At 40.5% G+C, this 22,582-nt stretch overlaps 2 protein-coding genes across 2 annotated transcripts in view; one reads left to right on the plus strand and one right to left on the minus strand.

Annotated features, from left to right (window-relative positions):
• Nucleotides 1-3,264, plus strand: part of GEMIN6 (gem nuclear organelle associated protein 6) — a 7,170-nt gene extending 3,906 nt beyond the window's left edge. Inside the window, exon 3 of the mRNA XM_060754523.2 lies at nucleotides 122-3,264. Within this exon, the coding sequence (XP_060610506.2) occupies nucleotides 122-497 (376 nt within the window). The 3' untranslated portion in view covers nucleotides 498-3,264. The remainder of the gene's footprint in view (nucleotides 1-121) is intronic.
• Nucleotides 2,232-22,582, minus strand: part of DHX57 (DExH-box helicase 57) — a 45,932-nt gene continuing 25,581 nt past the window's right edge. The window contains exons 14-24 of the mRNA XM_060754515.2: nucleotides 20,375-20,471; nucleotides 18,346-18,519; nucleotides 16,547-16,747; nucleotides 16,049-16,325; nucleotides 14,401-14,496; nucleotides 14,222-14,305; nucleotides 13,485-13,622; nucleotides 11,905-11,979; nucleotides 8,107-8,241; nucleotides 5,047-5,247; nucleotides 2,232-3,647 (exon numbers count right to left, since the gene is read on the minus strand). Coding sequence (XP_060610498.2) covers nucleotides 3,504-3,647; nucleotides 5,047-5,247; nucleotides 8,107-8,241; nucleotides 11,905-11,979; nucleotides 13,485-13,622; nucleotides 14,222-14,305; nucleotides 14,401-14,496; nucleotides 16,049-16,325; nucleotides 16,547-16,747; nucleotides 18,346-18,519; nucleotides 20,375-20,471 — 1,622 coding nt within the window. The 3' untranslated portion in view covers nucleotides 2,232-3,503. The remainder of the gene's footprint in view (nucleotides 3,648-5,046; nucleotides 5,248-8,106; nucleotides 8,242-11,904; nucleotides 11,980-13,484; nucleotides 13,623-14,221; nucleotides 14,306-14,400; nucleotides 14,497-16,048; nucleotides 16,326-16,546; nucleotides 16,748-18,345; nucleotides 18,520-20,374; nucleotides 20,472-22,582) is intronic.

The following is a 22,582-nucleotide window of genomic DNA, read 5'->3' on the forward strand; positions in this document are numbered from 1 at the left end:
ATACTTAATTATTCCAAGTACTTGTAGGACCTAATGTAAACTGCAGATCTGATTCTCTCTATAGCATATATTTATATGTCACTTGAGGCTCATTAAAATGTGTGTCTATCTGTCTTGACAGCATTCTTCTGGCAAATGTTTCTGAGAATGGGAAAACGTCTATCTTGGCCGTTTTGGGGCATGCAGTGCAGGAGGTTGAAACATTGGCCGAAGCAGATGATGAGATGAAGGAGAAGCTTGCATACCTTTTCATGCCTGAAAAAAGCCAAACTTATAGTCATGAAGAGTTGGATCAAAAGAAAAACAGCTTGAAGAGCTGGCTGGAGAAAAACCATATCCCTGTAGAAGAACAAGGAGAATCTCGGTCAACGTTGTGTGTGGCAGGGGTGTTAACCATTAACCCGCCATATGGGCCAAAAGACTGCAGCAGTTCCAATGAAATAATCTTGTCTAGGGTTCAACAATTAATAGAAACTTATCTTGCACTTCAACAATGATGGATACAACTGCAAAACCTATGTAGTTTTTAAATCTTTTCCCTCACCTAGGGCTAATTTTATATATTTTCATATGAAAGTAAGTATTGTCATTTCTTTTCCTTTTGCATTCTGGAAAAGTTCACTTTTTTTAAATTATTAAACTAGTAAATATACCCAGCATTGCCAAGGTATGCATTTTTTGTGCCTCATTCTCTTCTTCCTCCATTTCCCTCATATACCTTCTCCCTCTTTTCTTTCTTTCCTTCATTCCCTGCTTTCCCTCATACATCTTCGCCCTTCTTTTTCTTTCTTTTCTCTTCCCTTTTCTTTCTTCTTTCCCTTTCCTCCCTTTTCCTTCCTTCCCCCTCATACCTTTCCCCTTTCCTTCCTTCCCTTTTTCTTTCTTCTCCCCTTTTTTCCTTACTTCATTCCTTCCTACTCTCTTCCTTTCCTTTATTTTCCTTTCTCTCTCATTCCATCCTTCTTGGGTTTCTGAATCATGTAACACAATATAGAGCCAAAAAAATCTAAGCAAACATGCTGTTTTCAATTTGTTTATAATATCTATAAATGTTGAAACTCCTTCAGCTGCTATGCCCCCCTCCAGGTTTTTAGATTTCCAGGAAAGGGGTATGTTTCAAGGTTAGACTATGGCAATCATAGTTATATTTGACAGTGTTAGCCCCCCAAATACCTACCTTTGCAGATTGACAGCACCCTGACTCAAATTTTTGGAAGATGTGGAAGATTGGGGTATTTTCAAGTGACATCTGCAGAGCTCACTTGATTGAGAGACACATCAAAACCACTGTTCTAAAACCTGTTTTGGCAGCTCCGTGACCAAAGTGGTTCTAAGGTGCTAGGAATCAATGCACTTTGAAATTACATCTGTAGTGTTCTCTTAGTTAGGGGCACCTTGAGAAAACTGGGGGGATCTCTCCAGTACTTGCTTTTCAATCTGTGGCTCCCCAGGTGTTTTGGCCTTCAACTCCTAGAAATCCCAACAGTTGGCAAGCTCAGAGTTGTAAGCCAAAACACCTGGGGACCCACAGGTTGAGAACCACTGTTTTAGAAGGTGATAACCAGTCATTCCTGGCATAGATATGCACAACCAGCAGTTATACAATTCTATGTCCAGCTTATGATTTCATGACTTTTGAGCAAGATGCCAGCCAATCTTTGCAGAATGTGATACTGCAGTAGCTTGTGGCAAAATAGTATTAATTATCCCCTTGAAGCCACTGCCTATGCAAATAAACTTCCAGCTGAAGCCTTTTAATTGTTATGAAGCATTAGTGAAAATTTAGACTTTATTTAGCCTTCAAAATTCCACCTTATTGCACATTCATGGGGCTAGTTTTTGTATGCCTTCCAAGTTGTTTCCTACTTACGGTGACCCTAAAGTGAATTTATTTTCCAGGACTGAAAGTGTCATTCGCCTGAGGTCACTCAGCAGGTTTCCATATCAGAATTTAGCGTGGGGTGATGTGATTTAAGGAGAAGCTTAAAGCTGTTTGTACAAACTTGAAAGATTATATCTAATTTAAAAGTCGATTCCTGGCTGTTGAACACCACCAACCATAGTTTAACCATACAAATCCACCCACGATGTTAGAGCTAGAGACAAGTAGTTTGTTGACTGTGTGACTGGCTTGACATGAATTTGGGCTTAGGTTTCACAGACTAATACTGAAGCGCAGTCTTTCCCTAGTTAGTTTCTTGAAAAAATATCAAACAAAATAAGACTGAAAATTTAATGAACATATCATTTTATTAATAAATTTTACCTGTCACTAGTGAGCTCTCAAGGTGAAATACAGTACTTCCTCAATGTAATTTGTTGCTAGACCAAAACAGTGATTATGCATTCCACCCCCCCAAATTACTAATTTTTTAAGAAAAATCTTTAAATACTGCACACTGGGAACATCTGTCAAAGGACTGACAATACTCATAAGGCATGCCCTTAATTTTGGCAGGTTTGAACTATGCAAGTGGATTGTGCTTGTTTATAAAAAGCTGCCATGCTGATCAACTCCATAGGGTATAACAGTCTGTATTTAAAAAAAACACAACCTCCTTGTATATAACTCTCTATGTAAGGTCTTACGGGCTTGGAAGCCAAAATAGATGTAGTAGCATTAATGTTTGTCTCACATTGGCAAAGACTGCTCCACTTCACTCCTATGGAAACAACTACATGTCCCTGGGGTAGCTAAGTATAGTTTAAATGAGTGAGGGAAGAAGAATCTTCTTTATTATCCTTTAAGAAGGATAATAAATCACTTTTGCTTGAACAAGTTGTAATTAGAGCCCAGACTACACACACATTTCAATTTATATACAACTTTGTGCTAGAGGCAATAGCTGACTAAGAGTATCCAATTTGTATTTGAATTTGGCAGTATCCAGTTCATATTTGAATTTGATCAGGTGGGGACAGGATTAAGTTTGGTGAAACAAAGCAATTCCTTTTAGCATTTAGAAAAATAAACAGACACTTGCTGTTGTAAACATTGTACCCTGCTTTTTACAGGAGGGTAATATTAAACTGATTGTGTTATAGTGTGCCTTCACTCCAGATTCTGTCAGAGAAAGTTAATTCTTTATAGGACATGTTGTTGTTCATTCATTATAGGACATAAATAGCGAAAAAATGCACAAGGACTGATCAAAATCATTTTTGTATCTCAGTTGAAATTCTCTTCAAAGTGAATGTTCTAGTATCCCTTCGACCTTACTACACAGAAGGGTCCTTGTGGAAATAAAATATTTTTCATACAAATTCTCAGTTTCTGCTGTGTGAATTTATCCATTGCTATCATGGTTCTAAAAGCACTTCTTTCTCTATTTCCACAACTCCAATTGAAGTCCATTTAAAACTGTCTCTTTAATTATCTTTAGGCTTTAAATCAAAAGCCTACAAATTTCTAGTGCTGTGCTGACAAGCATCAGATGTGTTGTTTCAGCCACAATTTTTGTAATTCTGCTGAGGTCCCTTTAAATGAAATCAGTACAGCCATACTACTGCGTTGTCACAAGTTTAACAATCATGCTAATAATACGAGACCCTCGGGGGCAAGTACACAGGTCCATGCTGGGGTTCTTGACTTTATCCTGGAGAAGCTGGTCAAGTTCACCGCGAAGTTCTTTCACAAGTTCTGCAATCTGGAAAAACACCCCCAAATATATGGGTATTTGAATATGAATGTATGGGCTTTAGTAGGCTTAGAGCAGTGGTTCTCAACCTGTGGGTCCCCAGGTGTTTTGGCCTATAACTCTCAGAAATCCCAGCCAGTTTAACAGCTGTTAGAATTTCTGGGAGTTGAAGGCCAAAACATCTGGGGACCCACAGGTTGAGAACCACTGGCTTAGAGTAAAAGTTGAGAATCTCATTTAGTCTAACAACTAAATGCAAAAAAATTCCTGATCCTGAGTAGGGTCAAAGGCTGAGACCAATGCATTTTAGCTGAAGCTCTTACTGCCAGGAACTAACCTGGCAGTTTTTGTGTGGAAAGAACCTGAAACCAAAACTGGAAAGCCGTCAAAACAATGTCATGAGGAAGAGGGTGTAGTCATTTCCAGCTGGAGATCATTCATCTACTGGCACATTAGGTGTGTGTGGTTCACAGATTCTCATAGTGAAGAACAAATCCAATGGTTCAAATAACTCTAGTTGATGGTCCTCAGTCTGAAGAACTGAGAAGATGCATACGCAGAACTGCCTTTTGTCTTAAACACAGGAATTCTTACTAGGGGCCCTTCCAGACAGGCCCTACATCCCAGGATCTGATCCCAGGTTTTTGGCTTTAAATGGATTATATGATTTCATACTGCCAGATAATCTGAGATCAATAGAAAACTTGGGATCAGATAGAACCCTAGATCAACCAAAGGTGAAGATGTGACATAAACTGGGGAACTTCAACAAAGTTAATGTTGAAGTGGAGAACAATCCCCATGAAGAGGTGATTGAGATCAAGGTTGTGGACAAGTAGGAGGAACTGAAGAGTCACACCAATTCATGGGGATAATTCTCCACCTCAACATTGGCTTTCTTCTTGAGACTGTTCCCCAGGTTCTACAACAAGCATGGGTAAACTTTGACCCTTTAGGTGTTTTGAACTTCACCTCCCACAATTTCTAACAGCTGGTGGGTGTTCGGAACTGTGGGAGTTGAAGTCCAAAATACCTGGACGGCCGAAGTTTGCCCATGCCTGTTCTAGCACATCTTCACCTTAGAATTACAGAATCAAAGGGTTGGAAGAGACCTCGTAGGCCATCCAGTCCAACCCCCTGCAAAGAAGCAGGAAAATCGCATTTAAAGCACTCCTGACAGATGGCAATCCAGTCTCTTTAAAAGCCTGCAAAGAAGAAGCCTTTGGGAAAAGCAGGGACCTTGGTTGTACATGTCTTCCTGCCAAAAGGCATTTTGGAACTCTAAAAAGGCCTGAATCTTCAATGCCATGTAAAGGCATTTGCATGTGTCACAGAGATCAAAGAAAGGAATAATTTTCCCATCATGAATATTTCATATAATGTGTTGCATACATTGCTAAATTCTTACCTGGTGTGAGGCTGCCACAAAGCGAATCCACCCGTCATCTAGGGAAACAACAAATGCTCCCTTTTGGAGCTGCACATTCACATGACCTCCTCCAAACAAGATCAGGGGGTACACGGACACCATGCTGCAGTCACGAATGAACACCCGGCTGGTTTTTACCATCTCGTGATACACCAAGTAGGGGCTATCAAAGTGCCTGGTCTGAAACAATCCAAAATGAATATAACTTTTATTAACACAGTCCAACCCCAAAAAATCTTGGTATCTTGAGTTGTTGAAGACTTTCATGACCAGAATCAATGGACTGCTGTGAGTTTTCTGGGCTGTATGGTCATGTTCTAGAAGCAATCTCCTGACGTTTCGCCAAAATCTATGGCTGGCATCCTCAGAGGTTGAGAAGTTTGTTGGAAACTAGGCAAGTGAGGTTGATATATCTGGAATGTGCAGGGTGGGAGAAAGAACTCTTGTCTGCTTGAAGCAAGTGTGAATGTTGCAATTGACTAGCTCGACTAGCATTGAAAAGCCTTGCAGCTTCAAAGCCTGGCTGCTTCCTGCTTGGGGGAATCCTTCGTTGGGAGGTGTTAGCTGGCCCTGATTGTTTCCTATCTGGAGAATTCCAGCCAAACAAAACATCAGGAGAGAATGCCTTTGGAACATGGCCATACAGCCCGGAAAGCTCACAACAACCCACTTGGTGTCTTGGTTTTTAGGCCTGTTCTGGGGTTATTTGGGGTTCTGATTCAGAAACTGGATAGACAGCATCAGCTCTAGTTTCTTAGATTTGGTTATTGTATCTTTCTATGGGGGAGCAGATGGCAACTGGTAGATGCCGTATGTTCTGCATCTCAAAAACTAGAGCTGATAGGAGAAAGCTGATGTCATCTTTGGAATCAGCAGGTCAAAAATATCCAGAAACAGAGCTAACAGTTGAAACATCTCAGTCTGAGAGAAGCCCGTGTGAGGGTGCGCCTCAGTGGGAGAATAGGCCTTAGTGTTAGTAGGCCTCACAATGTGAGGTAGGCCTCGATATGAAAAAGCCTTGTGTGTGAAGCTCCAGTGTGAAGGCTGAACTTTCTCTGTGTTATGGAAACTTTATCTCTGTAAATAGCGCAACAATATTATTTTTGATATAAAGAAAAGCCTCCTATGGAAGAGATAACATTGGTCTGTGTGTTTTTTTTTCCTTTTGTCACTTTAGGCAACTGGTGCTGGGTCACACTGCTGCTATGTTACTCTGCTATAAATTTATGGTCTTTTGTTAATAAGCTCACTCGCCCAACAAAATCAACATCAAAATAGGATTAAACTCATGTTAAAATGTTAGTTTAATACTAATGTTGAAGTATACACTTAACAATGAACCATCTAGGACAGTGGTTCTCAACCTGGGGTCCCTAGATGTTTTTGGCCTACAACTCCCAGAAGTCCCATCCATTTTACCATATGTTAGGATTTCTGTGAGTTGAAGGCCAAAAAACACCTGGAGACTCCAGGTTGAGAACCACTGATCTAGGACATTAAGATAGTCTGGGGAGGCCCTGCTCTTGAGCCCGCCTGCATCGCAAATACGGTTGGTAGGGATGAGAGACAGGGCCTTCTCAGTGGTGGCCCTTTGGCTATGAAACACCTTTCCTAGGGACATTAGATGGGCCCCCTCCCTTTTAACGTTCAAGAAAAAGGTTAAGACTTGACTATTTGAGCAGGCATTTGACAATGCAGTGTAACAGACATCGGAATTGGAACGACTGGATGATGAGACTGGACAATGCTTTTAACTAGGAGACGTAAAGGATCTATTTTTAAAAATCTTACTATTTATTTACGACATTTATATGCCACCCTTCTCACCCCGAAGGGGACTCAGAGTGGCTTACAAGGTATATATTACATACAATATATTATATTATTAGCATAGTACAATATCAGCATTAAACATTGCTATATGGCACCATACCACTATATCGTAACATTATTAGTAATATTACATGTAATATAAATATATAATTATAATATCATATTATTATTATTATATTGCATTACATTATAATATTATAAACATTATTATGACTATATGATATGTTAATGTTTGTTTGTTTTTTTAAAAAAATGGTGTTGTTGAGCATTGAATTGCTAACTCTGTAAACCGTCCTGAGTTGCCTGCAGGCTGAGAAGGACGGTATACAAATACAGTAAATAAATAATGTGCACAGAACATATTTTAAAGCCTTCCCCTTAAAATCTGTTAGTTTTAACAGCCCATCTGAATGAAAGACACATTTACCTGCTGACAGAAAGAAACCAAAGAGAAGACTGGGTTGTTGTAGGTTTTTTGGGCTGTATGGCCATGTTCTACAATGGTCACAACCTCTGAGGATGCCTCCCATAGATGCAGGCGAAACATCAGTAGAGAGTGTTTCTAGAACATGGCCATACATGCCGAAAAACCTACAACAACCCAGTGATTCTGGCCATGAAAGCCTTTGAATATACAAAGAGAAGACCATTCTAGCCATGCTAAGAGGAGAGTTCCAGACTTTAGGGGCAGCCACTGAGAAGGCCTTACCTTGTGTAATTTCAGGTGGATGTTTAACAATGAAGAAATAAAAATTCTTCCATTTATGTATATCACTCTACACCAGGCATGGCAAACTTCAGCCCTCCAGGTGTTTTGGATTCCAACTCCCACAATTCCTAACAGCCTACCGGCTGTTAGGAATTATGGGAGTTGGAATCCAAAACACCTGGAGGGCTGAAGTTTGCCCATGCCTGCTCTACAAAATACACATGCAGTACATTAATTCTGTGCCAGCATGGCATGGTTGCACTGAGAAGGGTGGCAGGTAAAGTTCAAAGCTCCTTTATTGCATGGTGAGACGAAGGGGAAAGACATCTACACATATGCAGATAATTACAATGAGACCTACAGATATGCAATGACAAGGAATTATCCTGCACCAAGCAAATGCCTATAGATTTGCCTGCCTAAAAAGCTTGTTCATGCATCTGTGTTGTTAATAAATAACAGACATACACTCTATGGACAAGGAGTGGGGAAATTACCTGGTAGTTTACAGAGGATGGATGGATGTAAACATAGCCTTCCTTTTTGGTAACGAACTTCAGCTCCCCAGGTTTTGGGTTCATTTTCACAGCTCCTGTACTGGTCTTCTGATACTTCCCTTCTGGCACTTTCACCTAAATAAGTCAAAAAAATAAAATAAGGGAAGAAAGGGGGAAAAAGTGGGGAAGTGCTCAAAAGCAATTCTCATTCAATGAAAACAGCTGTACAGAAAGAAGCTTTTCTAGCAACACAGATTCTGATGCATACCAGGTTTTATCGAGACAGTGATTATTATCCTGGAAGTCATAGGATTTCTCTAGCTCTTTTGCACTATTCTATTCCCATTGCTTCACGTTAAGGCACATTAACATTCTCAGAGCTTGCTGGGACCAAGCGGAAACAAGTGGAAACTGCCATTGGAAGGAAAGGTCATTTACCGGTCAAGAGCCACCCCACCTGACCCCCCAAATCCCCTGCCCAGTAAAACATTAACAGTCTTCTAAACATATATTTTCCTTCAAATATTGGTTTCTGAACCTGATAAGACAGAGCATGAAAAAGTTACTTTGAGGTCAATAATCCCCCCGCCAACATAGAATCATAGAGTTGGAAGAGACCTCATGGGCCAAGCCCCTCACCAAGAAGCAGGAAAATCACATTCAAAGCACCCCTGACAGATGGCCATCCAGTCTCTGCTTAAAAGCCTCCAAAGAAGGAACCTCCACCACACTCCGAGGGCAGATAGTTCCACTGCTGAACAGCTCTCACAGTCAGACCATCTTTAAAATATGTTGTTATTGTTTATCTGCCTTCAGGCCAAGAAGCAGGAAAATCACATTCAAAGCACCGCTGACAAATGGCCATCCAGTCTCTGCTTAAAAGCCTCCAAATAAAGAGCCTCCACCACACCCTGAGGCAGAGAATTCCACTGCTGAACAGCTCTTACAGCCAGGCCATCTTTAAAATATGTTGTTGTTATTGTTTATTTGCTTTCAGGCTGCATGGCAACCCTAAGGCAAACCTATTGGAGGGTTTTGTTGACGAGATGCATTCAGAGAAGTTTCGTGATTGCCTTCCTCTGAGGCTGAGAGAGTGAGGCTTGTTCAATGAGTTTCCATGGTTGAGGAAGCATTCTGACCTCGGCCTTCAGAATCGTACTCCAATGCTCTAACCACTATACTACACTGGCTCTTAAATACTTTACCATTGTCTCTGTGTTTGTGCTTTTTGTAATTTTATATTGTTATGTATTCACATGTTCTATGTGATTATGATGTTTATTGTTTGCATTTTCGGTTTGCGTTTTCGGTTTTACTCTGTTGTAATTTGTTGTTTGGGCTTGGCCTCATACAAGCCGCTCCGAATCCCCATCGGGGAGATGGTGGCAGGGTATAAATCAAGATTATTATTATTATTATTATTATTATTATTATTATTCCAGGGTACTGTTTTTAATGACTAAATAAGGTATATAATACATCAATACCTTGAGAAAACACAACATAATAGGATGTTGTGAATTGGATAGACATGCTAGTCTATCCCAACAAAGCCAACAATCATTCTTTTGGAGAATTAAATATGATCTTTTTTGGAAAAATTGCATTCATAACCTTTTTAAAAAGAAAAATGATGTCATATCTTTTCAGCAGAAGTAAATCTCCATGAACATCTGGAGACCACCTTTTGAAAACCACTAGTCAAGGAAAGACATGACCTTACTAGAAGTCAACCCTTTGAAAAAGTAATGTTCACAAGCATTCATGTAATGGCACACAGGTAAATCAGCTGTTAAACTGATAAACCATGTCTTTGAACTGCCAGGAACAAAGGCATGCCACTGCATAAAAAAAACATATACTTAGCTAGCAGAATTTTGAAATGTTTCTTTGAAGTTGAAATTGAAATTGCCCAACACATATGCTCTCCCTTGAAACCTCCTAGTTTAAAATATGCATCCAGAAACAATATTCTCGATCCCTCCTGGGCACACAGAAGACTGGGCGACTTGGAAGGCACTGTACAGACTGCGCTCTGGCACCACAAGATGCAGAGCCAACCTTCAGAAATGGGGCTACAAAGTAGAATCCTCGACATGCGAGTGTGGAGAAGAGCAAACCACTGACCACCTGCTGCAATGCATCCTGAGCCCTGCCACATGCACAAGGGAGGACCTTCTTGCAGCAACACCGGAAGCACTCCAAGTGGCCAGATACTGGTCAAAGGACATTTAACCAGCTACCAAACTCACAAGTTGTGTATTTTTCTGTTTGTTTGCTTTGTTCTGTTAGAAATGTAATATAATGGACTGGCTGCTCTGAAACGACAAACAAATAAAATCCAGAAACAAAAAACAGTCTTCTTTTAAAAGTAGCATATCTTGTTACTCACAAACATCTTGTATTAATTCAGTATACAGGCACATTTATAGATAGGATGTAGTTTCTCTGTGTTGAGAACACAGGGCATCATTCTTAAAATCAATAGTCTATATTCCAAAGCACTCTTTGGTTCATACAGAAGTCTAAACCGTATAACTGTACTCATTGCTGCTGATGCAAACATATAGCATACTGTTCTCATGGAAATCTAAAGCATCACTTCCATTGAAGGCCAACAACATAACACTTCCACTGAAGTCCAAAGCAGATTGCTAACACTGAAGCCCAAAATCATACTGATAACAAAATGGAGTCTTGAGTCTAAACATGCTCAGTACAATCACATGTCTGTAGTCCCTCCCACACCAAAGAGGTCAGTCAAACTAGCAAATCAACACACACATACAATGCAAGTTAGCAAATATATACAAACAAATAGTGAAGGCTTGGAAGGTTGCTATTTCCAACAGCTCTGACATAAGTTTTCATGGAAAGCAGCAAACTTTATCAGGTTTCTATTAGATGACACAAGATTATATCAAATACATATTTGAGAGGGCGGTTGTTGATAAAGGCTTATGTCACACAAAAATAGGTGAGTCTATCCTTGTGAGTTTATTTTTAATATATTTTAAAAGCATGATAAAAGAGTAAAAAATGTTGGTATTCACATGACTCCAGCAATTGTCAATGGTATTAAGAACATGTAGTACAGCTTCCCAAAGAGCAGGGCATACAACAGCATCATTATAATCGATGCTAAGAAGAACTGCCAGGCAAAGTGTGGCTGTTTCAGCAACTGAAATGGAAGGGCTGGAAGGAGAGAAAGACTATCTTGTAATAGATTCCTGAAATTGCTGAAATTGCTGTTTTTGTGGACCTTCAAGTCATTTACAATGTACAGCAATCCTAAGACAAACTTATTAAGGAGTTTTCTTGACAAGATTTATTCAGAGGGGGATGTCATTGCCTTTCTCCAAGGCTGAATATGACTTGGCTGCCCAATGGGTTTCCATGGCCAAGGAGGGATTTGAATCTTGGACTCCAGAGGCTCAAACCATGACATTATAGTGGCTCTTGCAATTCAGGCTACTCTATGCTATGTCTTTTCTCAGGCTCCCTATCTATCGTGAACTTAGAAAAAGATAGAGACGACACAGTGATCTTACTTATATATGTGTGAATCTGACTCTTTCCTCCTAGTTTCTATACCTTTTTCAAATAGCTTATAATCTTCATGTTCGTCTGCCTGGAACCTGTTTGGCTGCTGCTTCTATACAAAACTGGCAAGTGTTTCTGAGAGTGATTAAATTTTCCCTTCAGCAAAGAACATGCTAATAGCAAGTGCTTTCAAGTGTGGAGACTTACTAGAAAAGGGTACACATAGCTAGATGAAAAGGAAATATGCCGTCTTACCTGAACTACATTGGGATACAGAGCAGCACATAGCATGGCTGATATCAACTTCACATTCTCTGCATTTGCATTCGCCTGTAATGTAATAAAATGCCATATCTTAGGGTTTGTCCATTTCTTCCCCCCTAATTTTAAACATAATAATGTCAGAGAAGGATTAACCATGTCATAGAATCATGTCAACTTGGTAGGGCAGAAAAAACTGGCTTCCCAACCTGAGTAGAGCTTATGTTTTGTTGTTTTCACATCAATTATAATATTTTAAGGTTTTGTTTTTTGTTAGCTGCCATGACTACTGTTACAGAAAGCCAAGATATGAGACAGAACAAAATAAATAACATCTTAGATACTAAATGCAGTAAGATATGACAATATATAGTTTAAATGAGCTGAGGAAATATAACACTGTTGTTTATTAGTTCAGTTGTTTCCGACTCTTTGTGACCTCATGGACCAGCCCACGCCAGAGCTCCCTGTCGGCTGTGGCCACCTCCAGCTCCTTCAAGGTCAAGGAAGGCATTTCAAGGATTATTTTTTTTTGTCGTGTCAGGAGCGACTTGAGAAACCGCAAGTCGCTTCTGGTGTGAGAGAATTGGCCGTCTGCAAGGATGTTGCCCAGGGGACGCGTGGATGATTTGATGTTTTTATCATCCTTGTGGGAAGCTTCTCTCATGTCCCCGCATGAGTAGCTGGAGCTGATAAAGGGAGCTCATCCGCCTCTCCCCGGATTCAAACCTGCGACCTGTCAGTCTTCAGCTCTGCCGGCACAGGGGTTTAACCCACTGTGCCACTGGGGGTTTCAAGGATACCATCCATCCATTTTGCCCTTGGTCTGCCCCTCTTCCTTTTTCCTTCCATTTTCCCCAGCATCACTTTCTTCTCCAAGCTTTCCTGTCTTCTCATTATGTGGCCAAGTACTCCATCTTTGCCTTTCTATCCTTCCCTCCAGTGAGCAGTTGGATATTATTTCCTGGAGTATGGACTGGTTGGATTTTCTTGCGATCCAAGGCACTTACATAATTTTTCTCCAACACCACACAATATAATATAATACTACACAGCATTAAAACCAAAATTGCATTGGGTGGCTGTGAAGTTTCTAAGCTGTATGGTCATGTTCCTGAAGCATTCTCCCCTGACATTTCACCCACATCTATGGCAGGCATCCTCAGAGTTTGTGAGGTTTGGCATTTATTATAACTATGTTGCATAAGCAAGACATAAGTCCTGTCTGATTTACATCCACCTCACTAGATATTCAGGCAGACAAAATGAGGCAAAAACATATACAAGGGCAAATGAGATTTGGTCAGCTTGAAATAAAATAATTAACCCAACAGTTCTCAAGTCGGAAACCCTAAATCATTGCAGAAGACTTCATCAAAGGCTGAAGTTATTAACAAGTTCTGTTAGTTCTCAAGAAGTAGGAGGTGCACAATGGAGTGGGCCAGGTGCAAAGAATGTGTGGACAGCATTAACTACACATTTGTTTGACAGACAATGAACTGAAAAGTCACAACTGTAGAAAAGTGAAGACCAAATGAGGAAAAGGCATACATCCTGCCTCCACCTCCAGTTACCTCTTCTCCTGTAGCTTCAAGAATGCCATCCCCTCCTTGAGACCACCGCCTCTCGATATCCCGGGCTCTGAGTCCCTCTTTCACAAACCCAATATCAGACAAGAGTTCAGTGAATTGCCTTTTTAAACTGGCCATTTCCTATGATAGTATGTGAGTGAGACAAAAAAAGAGACAATTTTGTTAGTTCCCAACCACAAGTGACACTCTTTGAGTCCTTTGTACTGTGTTGCAAGAAACCTTCGGAAACTTGTTAGCAACTTCTGAATATGAAGAGGAACAATATTTTAAAAATAAATTCTTTAACAGTTTGTTTACCCAGGCATGGGCAAACTTTGGCCCTCCAGATGTTTTGGACTTCAACTCCCACCATTCCTAACAGCCTCAGGCCCCTTCCTTTTCCCCCTCAGCCGCTTAAGGGCCTGAGGCTGTTGGGAATGGTGGGAGTTGAAGTCCAAAACACCTGGAGGGCACAAGCTTGCCCATGCCTGTTGTAGAGAAATAAAATAGAACAAGTTAAAAGGCTCTGAGATAACTTGGGAAAGTATACTAAAGGAAAGTGAGAAATGTGTATAGGAAACTAAAAAAAAAAAGCCAAAAAAAGACCTCTTAAATTTGATCTGTACTGAGCTAAAGAAAAAACTGTTGAGAAACTACAGAGAGTCCTCAAACATTCTGTGTCTCCTGCCTCTACTTCTGTGGAGAATGCCTCTATGCACCCCAGAATAATATTATCTTACCTGAAGAACATTTTCTGACAGGAAGTTTTCTCTGCAAAAGCTGTAAGCTGCTTGGGAGCTCTCTTTTGAAGACAGCCGCCATCCCTAAACAGTGGAAACGCAAAAGGTCACCCTGCTGTCATTGTCTAGAAAAAAGAGAGTTTTGGAGACGAGTCACAAGGCAGACCTTTCTTACTTGCCTTATATGCTTGGAGAAGAGCCAGGTAATCACTGTTTCCTATTGCAAACTCCAGCTTTTTCTTGAATGCTTCCTCTCTTTTGTCCCACGGAGAAACCTTTGTAATTCAAACACAGTTGTACAAATGGTATGCTTAAAGTTAAAACATCACCTATAACAGTGGTTCCCAACTTTTTATTGACCAGGGACCACTCTCCAATATTAGTACCAAAAGGGTTATGAATCGGTTTATAGTCAACTTTGGATTTGATTTGGTTATTTGGGGTACCGATTAAAAAAACTGCATTGGATAGACCAGAACATATGCCATTCAGTAGTCACTATCTGCTTGCCCACAAAAAACCATATTTAATAAGCCTTGGCACTATAAGAGGGTTTCACAAGACCAGTTGCTCTCGTTGCAACAATGTAGTAATGGTGAGGCCATGGACTATATTTTAGTAATTGCAGACCACAGGTTAAAAACCACTGATCTATAAGAATTCTGATTTACAGTATACTCCAGGGATGTCAAGCTCATTTTCATCGAAAGTCACGTCAGCCTTATGGTTGCCTTCAAAGGGCGGTTGAATCTGTGGATACAAAGGGCCAGCTATATACAATACATTAAACTTTTGATAGATTCTCTTTTGGGCTGCTCTCGTATCTCATAATGCTGAAGATACTGCTGGGGCTTAATGCACATATATATCAATTCTATGCTATTTCTTGTTACAAAGTATGATATTCAAAGTTAGATTCACACACAGTGAATGTATTTTTGTGCACACTCATAGATACATAAACATGATTTTAAAGAAAAAACTTTATAGCCCTTTTTTTTGGATCTTTTTTGGAATGTTTGACTTCTATACCCATTTTATATACCTACTAGCTGTACCCGCCATTTGTTGCTGTGGCCAACCTTCCCTCCCTCTTTTTCTCCTTCTTTCTTTCTCTCCTTCCTTCCCTCCCTCCCTCTTTCCTTCCTTCCCTCTTTTTCTTTCCCTTCTTCTTTCTTCCTTCTCTACCTGTTTCTTTCCACCCTTCCTTTGCTCTTTGGTTCCATTCTTCCTTGTCTCTTTCTTTCTTTTTGATTTCCTTCTCTCCTTCCTTCCTTTTCTACCTTTCTTTCCTTCCTTCTCTCCTTCTTTCCCTCTTTCTCTTCTTCCTTCTCTCCTTCCTCCTTTCTGTGTATATGTGTTTTGTGTGTATATATATATATGCTTATATGTGTGTATATATTTCTGTATATGTGTATATATGTGTGTTTGCATGTATATATGTGGCTTTGAGCATGCGTTGTAATGTATTTTTTTGTTTTTTGGCTTTTTAAGTCTCTTCTGCTGTGTTTTTTAGTGCTTTTATGAGTGATGGTCACTTGTTGGCCTGATATGTGTCTTGTGTCCAAATTTGGTGTCAATTCGCCCAGTGGTTTTTAAGTTATGTTAATTCCACAAATGAACATTACATTTTTATTTATATAGATGTAACAGGCATGGGCAAACTTCGGACCTCCAGGTATTTTGGATTTGAAGTCCAAAACATCTGGAGGGCCCAAGTTTGCTTATGTCTGCTATATGGCCTGGGTCACACAAACATTTCTCAGGTGGAAGGGGGCCACACATGGAAAAATGTAAGAAGCCCTGATTGAAAGCAACACTACTTACAAAAGGAGACTTGTAGGCTCTGCTGGCTGCTATGGTCAGTGCAGGATCCAGGCAGCGAAAGATGGTGCCAAACAGCATTAGCTTCCCAATCCCCACATCGACAGGCAAGGAGGCCAAGTGATATCCCAAGGGAGTGAGCTTCTCGTCGGATGTCAAGGCGCCAACATCCTGCAGCCGCACTTTGGATGCACGCAGAGACTCGGATGTCGGCGGTTCAATTAATCGGGATAAAACTGAATGAAGACTATACGAGGAGAACATTTCCAGAATCTTAATCCTGGAAGAAACAAGGTGCAAAGGACAATTTTGTGTATTTTGATGAGCTTGTAGTAAATAAAAGGACACAGGATTATTCCAGGTCAGGTCTGACCAAAGCAGAACAGAGTGGTAGTATTCCTTCCCTCAATTCAGACACTATGTCCCCATTGACCCCATTTAAAAAGATGTGCTAAGAAGATGCTGAAAAGGTTTCATTAGGAGGTGACAAAAATGATTTACCGGAGACAGAGCTGCTCCAAAGGCACTCTTTGTATTTCAGGTAACTGCTGCTTTAAAAGGTGGTGATTATAATGATGGCTACTGAAGAGATGAAAGCAGACGCCAGAGGCTACACGACCTGCCCGGCCTTTCCTTTGCAAGGCATTGGCTTTGGACACAAACATATCTTCCAGGCTTTCCATGCCTTTGCTTGGATCATACCTGCAGAGTACACAAAATGGTGTTTAAAAACTCAACTTTAGGAAGTCACATTCTGGGTTTTTCTTAGTGACAGTCAGACATTTTTATTATTAATGTATATATGTTCAATTATATGCATAAACCCCCAGCCTGGCAAATACGTAGGATGCTGCCCATTAATAATAAAATTTCACATAAAGGCCAAGAAACGAGGCGATACAATATTCAAATGGCTTTTTTAAAAAAAAGAAGGGCAAAGTATTAAATATACAAAGGCTACCGGGACAGGCATATTGAGGGGCCCCTGGTGCCACAGCAGGTTAAACCACTGAGCTGTTATTTTATTTATTTTATTTATTTACTATATTTCTATACCGACCAAAAGGTCGGTAGTTCGAATCTGGGGTGTGGCGTGAGCTCCGCTATTAGCCCAGTTCCGAACCTAGCAGTTCGAAAACATGCAAATGTGAGTAGATCAAAGGAACCGCTTCTGCAGGAATGTAACGACGCTCCATGCAGTCATGCAGGCTACATGACTTTGGGAGTGTCTACGGGCAATGCCGGCTCTTCAGCTTAGAAATGGAGATGAGCACCATCCCCCAGAGTCGGACACGACTAAACTTAATGTCAAAGGGAAACCTTTACCAGGACATGACAGTCATTGGTACCTGTCTAAGAAGGAATACTTTTTACAGTGTCGCTGTGCATCTTGTTTAGTATCTTAAGAGAAAAAAATGCTATTGAAAATATTGATGATTTAAAACAGGAAGAGGTCATTTCTCTTTGGAGCCCCCCCCCCCCCCCCCACTCAGAATCCCAGTTGCTCCCAACGAAGGGATGCAATGTGTTATGGAAATACACTGAAAGATTCTCACAGTAAAGGGAATGCCTATTGACAAAGCAAAATAACCCACAAATTGTGTGACAGTTTAAGTATATGTATTGTATTTTTTTCAATGCTTCTGCCATCTTTTAAAAAATACTGCAGTATAGTTGGGAATATTTGGGGTCCTCGTTGGGGGGGGGGGGGGTTAGGGAATTTTGTGTAGTCCATGCATCTCTCCCACTCCGGGTCTCAGGGATCTGGATATTAAGCATTACTTATATACCTATTAGGTAGAAGCTAGGATGGTATACTAGCAATAAAGGTGATTCTTTCATAGAAGTGGCTGGGATGGACATTGGGAAGTAATTTAAAATTCTGTTTGTCTTATGTTTTATATATAAAAGTACAGGGCAGTAGAGGTGGTGGATGGTAACAGAAGGTGGTTTTATTTAGCGGCATTAATTGACTTATATGAATTTGATGAAATACAGGAAGCATATATAGCAGGGATGGGGAAACTACAGGTGGCACACAGCTCCTAAGCCCCCCCCCCCCCCTTTGAATTATTATATGAAAAACCCGATGTCCAAAACCCTTTTAAATCAGGGTCCTTCCATGCAGTCATATAACCCAGAATATCAAGGCAGATAATCCATAGTATCTGCTTGAACTGGGCTATCTGAGTCCACACTACAATATACTCCAGTTCAAAGCAGATAATGTGGGATTTTATACAGCTGTGTGGAAGGGGCCTCGATCTTCCCAGCCCCACCCCACCCCATTATCCAGGCACCTCTTTTCTTTCATCTTCCCTGAATCAATTACATAGACTACATCATCAATGGTAATGGATGTTTCTGCAATATTTGTAGATATGATGATCTTGACAACTCCCACAGGAGGCTTGAGGAAAACGGCCTGCTGTTCTGCACTGGACAGCGAAGAATGGAGTGGATAGACAACACAACTAGGAGAAAAAGATCAGGAGAGAAGTTGAGATTGTATTTTTCCATCTCTATCTGTTCTTTCACACAATATAACCAAACCTGGGGGGTTATTGCATGCTCAAAAGGGCCATTGCAACAAATGCATAAATTGTCAACACAGGAGCTACCTGGAGAAAATCTTTTCATGTTAGCATATAAACAATACACTGTTCTCAGATGGGTTTGATTGCAAAATTGGGTTAAAAATCTTTTAAATAACCAATACAAATAAATAAACTGAACTTTATTAACAGATTCAGGAAAAGTAAAAGAGCATCTTAACCACACACTGTGTAATTGAAAAAATTCAGACCACAGAAATAATACCAAGCCATGATTTGACACTATATACATCAGTGCTGCTCTCACACACTTCTGCTTTACCTCATATGCTTTAATTCCCTCTCTTTCAGTGTGTCATTGCTATGTGACACACATAGTGTGTCAGTGTGCTATGCTACTCTGCTGCTGAGTATGCATGCCCAGTGTGGAACACATCTCACCACACTAAAACAGTAGATGTGGCTCTTAATGAGACATGCCGCATTATCACAGGGTGTCTGCGCCCCACACCACTGGAGAAATTACACTGCTTAGCCGGTATTGCACCACCTGACATCCGCCGGGAAGTAGCAGCCAATAGTGAAAGGACCAAGGCAGAGACATCTCCAGCTCATCCCCTGTTTGGGTATCAGCCAGCACGTCAACGACTTAAATCAAGACATAGTTTTCTTAGATCTACAGAGACACTCGCTGGAACACCCCAGCAAGCGAGAGTCCAAAAGTGGCAGGCCCAAATCCAGCACCTCAATCCATGGGTGGTACCAGATGAGAGACTCCCCCCTGGGCACACAGAAGACTGGGCAACTTGGAAGGCGCTGAACAGACTGCGCTCTGGCACCACGAGGTGCAGAGCCAATCTTAAGAAATGGGGCTACAGGGTGGAATCCTCGGCATGTGAGTGCAGAGAAGAACAAACCACAGACCACCTGCTGCAATGCAACCTGAGCCCTGCCACATGCACAAGGGAGGACCTCCTTGCGGCAACACCAGAGGCACTCCAAGTGGCCAGATACTGGTCCAAGGACATTTAACCAACTACCAAGTTTGCAAAATGTGTTTTTTGTTTTGTTTTGTTTTTTAATCTCTGTGTTTGTTTTGTTCTGTTAGAATTGTAACACAATGGTATGGTTGCTGATGACACGATAAATAAATAAATTGCATCTGAACTGGGTAAATTACAACTTTGGGTATCTAAGCATGCAACCCAGGTTCTGATGTTCCAGTTTGTAAATAAATCAGTTTTTCAGTTTTGAGTTAAGAGTAAACTATAGTTTATTGCTAAATTGTAATAAGAGGAAAGACAGAATACACTGTGAGCAGAGAAGACACTATACAAGAAAAGATCTTATCCGTATAACAACAAAACATGGTTTAATTTTACATCTGAATTGACACAATGGATTTTCTTCAACTGCAGTATCTGATATGCTTTAGAGTGGTTGTTCTAAGCCTGTGGGTCCCAAGGTGTTTTGGCCTACAACTCCCAGATTCCCAGTTTACCAGCTGTTAGGATTTCTGGGAGTTGAAGGCCAAAACATCTGGGGACCCACACGTTGAGAACCACTGATCTAGAGTAAGAAACACAATCTATTAACCCAGCTACATCAATTAGAGCATTAGCTATAAAGTTCCATTTTTAAGCACACAATATAAACAATATAAAATATTTGGGGGGAGGGCACTGCTAGGAGATTATCTTTCCCCTTGATAAAATGTTCTAAACTACTAATTTTTAAAAAATAAAATGGGATAGGAAAATTATACTTCACTTACCGTTTGCTATGCCGGTTATTGAAGAGTGCATTAGACTGCAATTGCTTATATAATGTTTTAATTTCTGCCAGGCCTGGCAAAAATACCAGTACTGCACCTAGATATGGGTGTGCAAAAAGATGGTTGAATTAACGGAAAATAATCCTTTTATTTTTTAAAAAAAAGATTGTATAGAAAGTAACATATCCAACAAACAATGAATCTCAGATTCAATACAATGCTTAATTGATATTTCCCAGCTATTAAAATAAGACATATTCAGATGGCATGATTTATATAATAGCTTTGCAAAAAATCAACAGTAAAATAATAATAATAATAATAATAATAATAACTTTATTCTTATATCCTGTCTCCATCTTCCCGAAGAGACTCAAGGCGGCTTACTGATGACATAAAGTGAGAAACAATACTGGGTCATTGTAGTTTTGTTTTTTGTTTGTTTTTTCGGGCTGTATGGCCATGGTCTAGAGGCATTCTGGGTCACTATACATGTGACCCCGCCACCCTGCTACCATCTCCCGAGGGACTCGGTGCGGCTTACATGAGGCCGAGCTCAAACACAACAATAACAATAACAGCAATAATACAAAAACAATACAAAACTCATAGCAAAATAAGCAAAAACAATACTGGGTCACTATGCATGTATATATGTGTGTGTGTGTGTGCAAAAAGAGATGAGTAAGAGAGAAAGTACACATATATGTGAAGATACCAAGAGCTAGCATGGCATAGTAGTTTAAGCACTGGACTGTGATTTTGGAGACCAGGGTTTGAATCCCCTCTTGGCCATGGAAACCCAGGGGGTAACTTTAGGCAAGTCCCACCTTCTCAGTCTCAGACAGAAGTGAAGACAATAATAATAATAATAATAATAATAATAATAATAATAACAACAACAACAACAATAAGACTTTATTTGTACCCCGCTACCATCTCCCGAGGGACTTGGTGCGGCTTACATGAGGCCGAGCCCAAACACAACAATAACAATAACAGCAATAATACAAAAGCAATACAAAACTCATAGCAAAATAAGCAAAAACAATAACAATAACACGACACATTTAAAAACCAATGGCTGGGCCAAATGCAATAATTAATTTATTTTTTTTAAAAATGAACAAATCTTATCAAGCCTATTTGAACAAATTTTGCCAAGAAACTCCCATTATAACTTTGCCTTAGGGTCCCCATAAGTAAAAAACCACTTGAAGCTATACAACACATGCACATAGAAGAAGCAACCATACATATAAAGAGCGTATTCCTGAACATTAAGAGCTAAATAGCTATCTGCATGAAGCTTCGGTCAGAAAAAAAATTTGTAGCTCAAAGGTAAATCAGTAAGTTTATTTATTTTATTTATTTAGTACACTTGTATACCGCTAATATCTCAGCCTGTGCGGCGACTCATTGCGGTTTACAACATATTTAAAAATACAATATTCACTTTAAAAATATAAAATAAAATATAAAAATACATACATATACATACATAGTATTGGGCCACCAATACAGACCGGAACATCTCATAGTTAAAGTCGTAATCCAATTCGTTATCCTTGATTGCTAGTCCATGATCAAAACATCATCACATCGGAATTAGTTGAAAACTTGCTCGAACATCCAAGTTTTCAGTTTTTTCCGAAATGCCATTAGCGAGGTGGCTGATCTTATTTCAGTAGGGAGGGCATTCCAAAGCCGGGGGGCCACCACAGAAAAGGCCCTATCTCTCGTTCCCGCAAGCCGCACTTGTGAAGCAGGCGGGATGGAGAGAAGGGCTTCTCCTGAAGATCTTAGGGTCCTGGTGGGCTGATAGGCCGAGATACGTTCGGATAGGTATGTAGGGCCAGAACCGTTTAGGGCTTTAAAGGTCAAAGCCAGCACTTTGAATTGGGCTCGGTAGCTAATCGGTAGCCAGTGGAGCTGGTACAGCAGAGGAGTTGTATGCTCCCTGCGCCCTGCTCCTGTTAATACCATGGCTGCCGCCCGTTGGACTAATTGGAGCTTCCGGGCCGTCTTCAAAGGCAACCCCACGTAGAGAGCGTTGCAGTAGTCAAGGCGGGATGTAACCAGAGCGTGGACTACCGTGGCCAAGTCAGACTTCCCAAGGTACGGTCGCAGTTGGCGCACGAGTCTTAACTGTGCGAATGCTCCCCTGGTCACCGCCGAGACCTGGGGATCCAGGCTCAGCGATGAGTC

Source organism: Anolis sagrei, chromosome 1 (assembly GCF_037176765.1).
Source record: "Anolis sagrei isolate rAnoSag1 chromosome 1, rAnoSag1.mat, whole genome shotgun sequence".
In the NCBI taxonomy this organism is placed as follows: Eukaryota; Metazoa; Chordata; class Lepidosauria; order Squamata; family Dactyloidae; genus Anolis; species Anolis sagrei.